This window comes from Cynara cardunculus (genome assembly GCF_001531365.2).
Source record: "Cynara cardunculus var. scolymus isolate 2C chromosome LG 7, CcrdV1, whole genome shotgun sequence".
Lineage (NCBI taxonomy): Eukaryota > Viridiplantae > Streptophyta > Magnoliopsida > Asterales > Asteraceae > Cynara > Cynara cardunculus.
In genome coordinates this window covers 5,512,971-5,518,500 of record NC_037534.1, presented here as the reverse complement: position 1 = coordinate 5,518,500, position 5,530 = coordinate 5,512,971, and the positions used below count along the sequence as shown (strand labels likewise).

At 33.9% G+C, this 5,530-nt stretch overlaps 1 protein-coding gene across 1 annotated transcript; it reads left to right on the top strand.

The window, feature by feature from the left end:
• Nucleotides 1-1,423: 1,423 nt before the first annotated feature.
• Nucleotides 1,424-4,044, top strand: LOC112515855 (ATP synthase subunit beta, mitochondrial-like). The gene is made up of 9 exons (XM_025122803.1): nt 1,424-1,879; nt 2,146-2,221; nt 2,315-2,403; nt 2,512-2,629; nt 2,711-2,814; nt 2,907-3,065; nt 3,153-3,377; nt 3,533-3,844; nt 3,931-4,044. Exons 1-9 carry the CDS (start codon nt 1,424-1,426, stop codon nt 4,042-4,044), a joined length of 1,653 nt encoding a protein of 550 aa, XP_024978571.1.
• The last annotated feature ends 1,486 nt before the right edge of the window (nt 4,045-5,530 follow it).

Sequence of the window (5,530 nt, the reverse complement as noted above, 5' to 3'; positions counted from 1 at the left end):
TTAAATAATCCGTTTTTGTTTATTTAAATGATTTTTAAGTTTTTTGGTTGATTTTGATGGACTTTGTTAGTTTTTCTGGTTGGTTTTAAGGGATTTTCGTGGTTTTTTTTTGTTCAATATTTATTGTATTTTCTATATACCAAAAGACCTCTCAAATTTTAACGCCTCCACCTTTTATAACCCAAAAAATTCCGCTTGTAAAAATCGGTTGAACAGATGAAATAGATCACATTCGAACTTTCATAATCCGTCCCCCTGACCAAATTAACACCCAAATATAAAAACATGTTAATAAACTTGTTGAGTCATCAAAATGCTTTTTCTTTGACTAAGGGTGCTTGTGCAATGCAGCGAAATAATCTCGATTTTAAATTTTAGTTTTTATTCCTTGTCTCTCTTGATATAAATATGATTGTATGTGTTTTTGAAAAAATAATAATGTTTTTATTTTTGAATGAAATATAAATATAAAGATAACATAAATTTGAAAATAAATCGATATTAGTATCAAATTAATTATTTAATAGTTCTCGTTTTTTTGTGTAACTTCTTTAATTCAATTTTTTATTATAATTTAAATTAGATTTAAAAAAAAAGTAATTTATTTTTGGTTTAACAATATAATTTTTATAAAGATAATATTAAACATTCTGTTAGAACTTCATGATTATCTTAATTATATTTTAGATTTTCTATATTCAAAATGGATGTTTATCCTGCATTTTATTATATTTATCTGCAGTTAGTTACACGAATTCAAATATGGAGCTTAATAAGTTGTATTTACGCATAATTTACTTGTAATCTTGAATTTTAAGCAATATGCATCAATAAACAATACTTAATACATAAAAAATAATTTTTAAGAGTTTTTGTTAAATGTTTTATAATATAGTATAAATAAGTATGTGTAATTAAAAGGAAATGTAAAAGGTAATAAATGTTACTAAAAATGAGATCGTTACACCTAAATATGCGTTTGAACATAAAGTTGTTCTTAGAGGAGCTTGGTAGTGTCTAATGTGAACAACATTTCAAAGTTGTGGCCTATTTCGTAGAAAACGATACTTTTGTGTCATATATGATAAAATCATTAAACTAAAGGGGTCAAAAGTTAATTTTGCAAAAAACAAAACAATTTCAACTCTGGAATCCGCCTGAAATGCCGTGTTCCAACAACACGTGGCGCCATCCCGCTGTTTGAATTCGTCGCCGACGTTTCCATCGGAATTGCTAGATCGGAACGAATCTCAACCCTGTAAATTGATCTTTACCCCAATATTTTACTCGTAATTCACTCACAACTCACACTCATCATCTTCCTTACAAATCCCAGATGCCCATTCTAATTCAAACGTCAATGAATTAATTTGAATCCGGAAGAAGAATTGAAATTAAAACCCTAATATTTTCCGATTTTTACATGGCTTCCCGGAGGCTTCTATCCTCCCTTTTCCGGCGTCTCAAATCACCCTCAATCACAAAATGCCACAACCCAACAAACCCACGTCCACGTTTCCGCCCTTCGCCGGCCGGATTTCTGTTGAACCGTGCATCGACAGCAGGATACGCGACGGCTGCCGCCACAGCTCCGGCGTCTCCGAAATCTTCACAGGCAGGCGGGAAAATTACAGATGAGCACAGCGGTAAAGGCGCCGTTGGTCAGGTATGTCAGGTGATCGGTGCGGTTGTGGATGTACGGTTTGAAGATGGGTTGCCACCGATCATGACGGCGTTGGAGGTGATGGATAATCCGTTCAGACTAGTATTAGAGGTGGCGCAACATTTGGGTGAGAATATGGTGAGGACGATCGCCATGGATGGAACTGAAGGTCTTGTTAGAGGCCAAAAAGTTCTCAACACCGGCTCTCCGATCCTTGTAAGCGGCTATAAATGAATGCTTGGCAATCACTTAATCATATAGAAATTGGTTTACTCACCTTGTCTTTTTCAAAACTGTCATTTTCAATTAAAGAACTGTTCATTCCATTCAGATTAATCCATGCATGCAGCTTTATCTATACAGTAATCGATAGAAAACCAATCAAATTCATTCTGAATCACGACGATCGTAACTTCGTAAGATTTTACGACACTTTCTTGCTTCAAGATTCATATTAACTTGAAGTGTTGTTTCCATGGCAGATTCCGGTTGGTCGGGCGACACTTGGTCGTATCATAAATGTCATCGGAGAAGCTATCGACGATAAAGGCGATCTCAGTAAGGCTTCTTAATTTCATTTTAACGTGTTTGAACACTTCCTTTTTTATTCGATTCGAACCACTTATGATTCTGATTGTTTTAATGTTAAAGAAACGAGCCATTATCTTCCGATTCATCGTGAAGCTCCATCTTTCGTTGAACAAGAAACCGAACAGCAGATCCTCGATACCGGAATCAAAGTGATTAATTCTTTATATAATCTTTAATTACTTGTTTTGAGTTATAATCTTTAGTTGGTTTTCATGGTGGTTTTTACTTATAAACTGTTTATGGTTTTCGTTTTGCAGGTTGTGGATCTTCTTGCTCCGTATCAAAGAGGTGGGAAGATCGGTTTGTTTGGTGGCGCCGGCGTCGGGAAGACGGTGCTGATTATGGAACTGATCAACAATGTCGCAAAGGCTCATGGTTTGTTTCTGATTTTCTTGGTTAACTTCGATGAAATGGTTCGATATATGTTGGTTGATCTTGTTTACATTGATCAATCAGGTGGTTTCTCGGTGTTTGCTGGTGTCGGTGAGCGTACTCGAGAAGGAAACGATTTGTATCGAGAAATGATCGAAAGCGGTGTCATTAAGCTCGGAGACAAGCAGGTTTATCTATCTCAGATCGTTCGATCGATGGATCATATGATGCTATAAAAATATCGAATTATCGACTAATTGGATGTGATCACACAATGCAGGCCGAAAGCAAGTGTGCGCTAGTGTACGGTCAAATGAACGAGCCCCCTGGTGCTCGTGCTCGTGTCGGGCTCACGGGATTGACAGTTGCCGAACACTTCCGTGATGCGGAAGGGCAGGACGTGCTTTTGTTTGTCGACAACATTTTCCGTTTCACTCAGGTGAATATAAGCATCGATACTCGAGTTTTATTATGGTTTTCGTGGTTCGACGGTTTGGACTTATGTTCGGTTTTTTTGATCTTATAGGCAAACTCCGAGGTGTCTGCTTTGTTGGGTCGTATTCCGTCTGCCGTCGGTTACCAACCAACGTTAGCTACGGATCTTGGAGGCCTTCAGGAACGTATTACTACGACCAAGAAAGGATCCATCACATCCGTTCAAGCTATTTACGTGCCTGCGGATGATTTGACTGATCCGGCTCCCGCAACCACTTTCGCTCATTTGGATGCCACCACTGTGCTATCTCGACAGGTAGCCTAACTAAAAGACAACTCTAGTGCACCTGTGAGTTTGCTCTATGCACACAAGAGCAAACCAGGTGCACTAAAGGCTAGAAAGCCAAAAGGGAAGTAGATTTTAGCTGTAATTTTTTGTTGTTGCTAATTTTGGTACTGAATTTGGTGTAGATTTCCGAGTTGGGAATCTATCCTGCGGTTGATCCTTTGGATTCGACATCTAGAATGCTTTCTCCTCATGTTCTTGGCGAAGAGCATTACAAGACTGCTCGTGGCGTACAAGAGGTTCTCCAGAACTACAAGAATCTTCAAGATATTATCGCCATTCTAGGAATGGACGAACTTAGTGAAGACGACAAACTCACTGTCTCACGTGCTCGCAAGATCCAACGTTTCTTGAGTCAACCCTTCCACGTCGCAGAAGTGTTCACGGGCGCTCCTGGAAAGTACGTCGAGTTGAAAGAGAGCATTGCGAGTTTCCAGGTATCATTCGTTTGTAAATCTATAACTTTATGCATTTTAAGCGTCAATTTGGTATCTCCAACACGATTTCTTAACGATATGTGTAGGGCGTTCTTGATGGAAAATACGATGATCTCCCCGAACAGTCGTTTTATATGGTTGGAGGAATTGACGAGGTGATTGCTAAGGCTGCGAAATTAGCGAAAGAAAATGCTAGTTAGTTATTATTTTTTGTCGTCTTTTTACGAGGCAAATTACATTTGTTCGAGAGGCATCATGACTACGTCGTAGCTAGTTTTCGAACTCTTTCTATTAGCACGTTTCCCTGGTGGCTAACTGCCCAATTTTCGCCCCCGGAGGTGCATTCAAGACAATTAACTTTTGTATTTTGTTCTCCGGCTGATAGAAATAAAAACTAGCCTTTGAGCGAGTTCTCTATTCTATTGTTATTTAACTTGTTAGTTGTAACATATTCGTCGATTTCGAAACTCCTGTGTAATGAAAAGACAAAAATGCCCTTTGAAAGTAGCACAAATTCAGTTTTGTTTTTGGAAGTGCTAATATTTGTCAAAAAGCCATAAGCGGATTAAAATAATTTAATGATCATTTTATTTGTTGTGATTAACTTTGATTATTAAGTAATTTCAGCTCATCTATCAATACCATCTTATAAAGTATTTGGCTAAAACTCTTAAAAACTATTTTTTTATACATGAAGTACTGTTATTGATGCGTATTACTTAAAATTCAAGATTACAAGTAAATTGTATGTAAGTACAAACTATTAAAACTTCATGTTTGAATTCGTGTAACTAAGTACAAATAAACATAATCAAATAGAGAACAAACATATAATTTTAAATATATAAAAATATAATATATGATTAAAATAATCATTGAATGCTAACAAAATATCTGATTATTATATTTATAAAAAATATATTATTAAACAAAAAATAAATAACTTTGTTATTAAACGTAAATCAAATTATAATAAAAAATTACACAAAAAAAGGAGAAATCTTAAATACTTAGTTTGATATTAAAGTCAATATATTTTTTTTCAAAATTTTCTGATATCATCACATTATCATTTTCTTAGAACCACATAAAACCGTATTATAACATTGACTGAGACAAAAAAAAACAAAACATTAAAATCAAGATATATCGATGCATTGTACGAATATCTTTCTAATATAATATAATAAGTACTTGTATATAAATCTATCTGATATTACTAAGAATTCATAAATAATATATATACTATTTTGAAATAATATTGATCTTGCTAATAATTCGAAATTTATTAAATTAAATAGACATCTAACTTAATTTTATTTAACTAAATAATATGCGTATTCTATTTTGATTATTAATAAATGAAATAGACACTTATCGACACTTTCCTATATTAATAAAAAAAATTGTTATAATAAATAATTGAATATTAAAAAAACGTTTAGACTTAATAATTTAAAATGATATAATTCGTAACATCATTTTGTAAATTTTTCGCTTTAATAAAACTAGAATGGTACTCGTGTAATGCAACGAGATACATTTCGATTTTAATGTTTTATTTTATTATTTGTCTCTATTGATATTTTGAATAAAATATAAATTTAAAAAAATTATATATCAATGTTAATATCAAATCAACTATTTAAAAGTTTTCAGTTTTTATGTAATTTTTTTAATTTATTT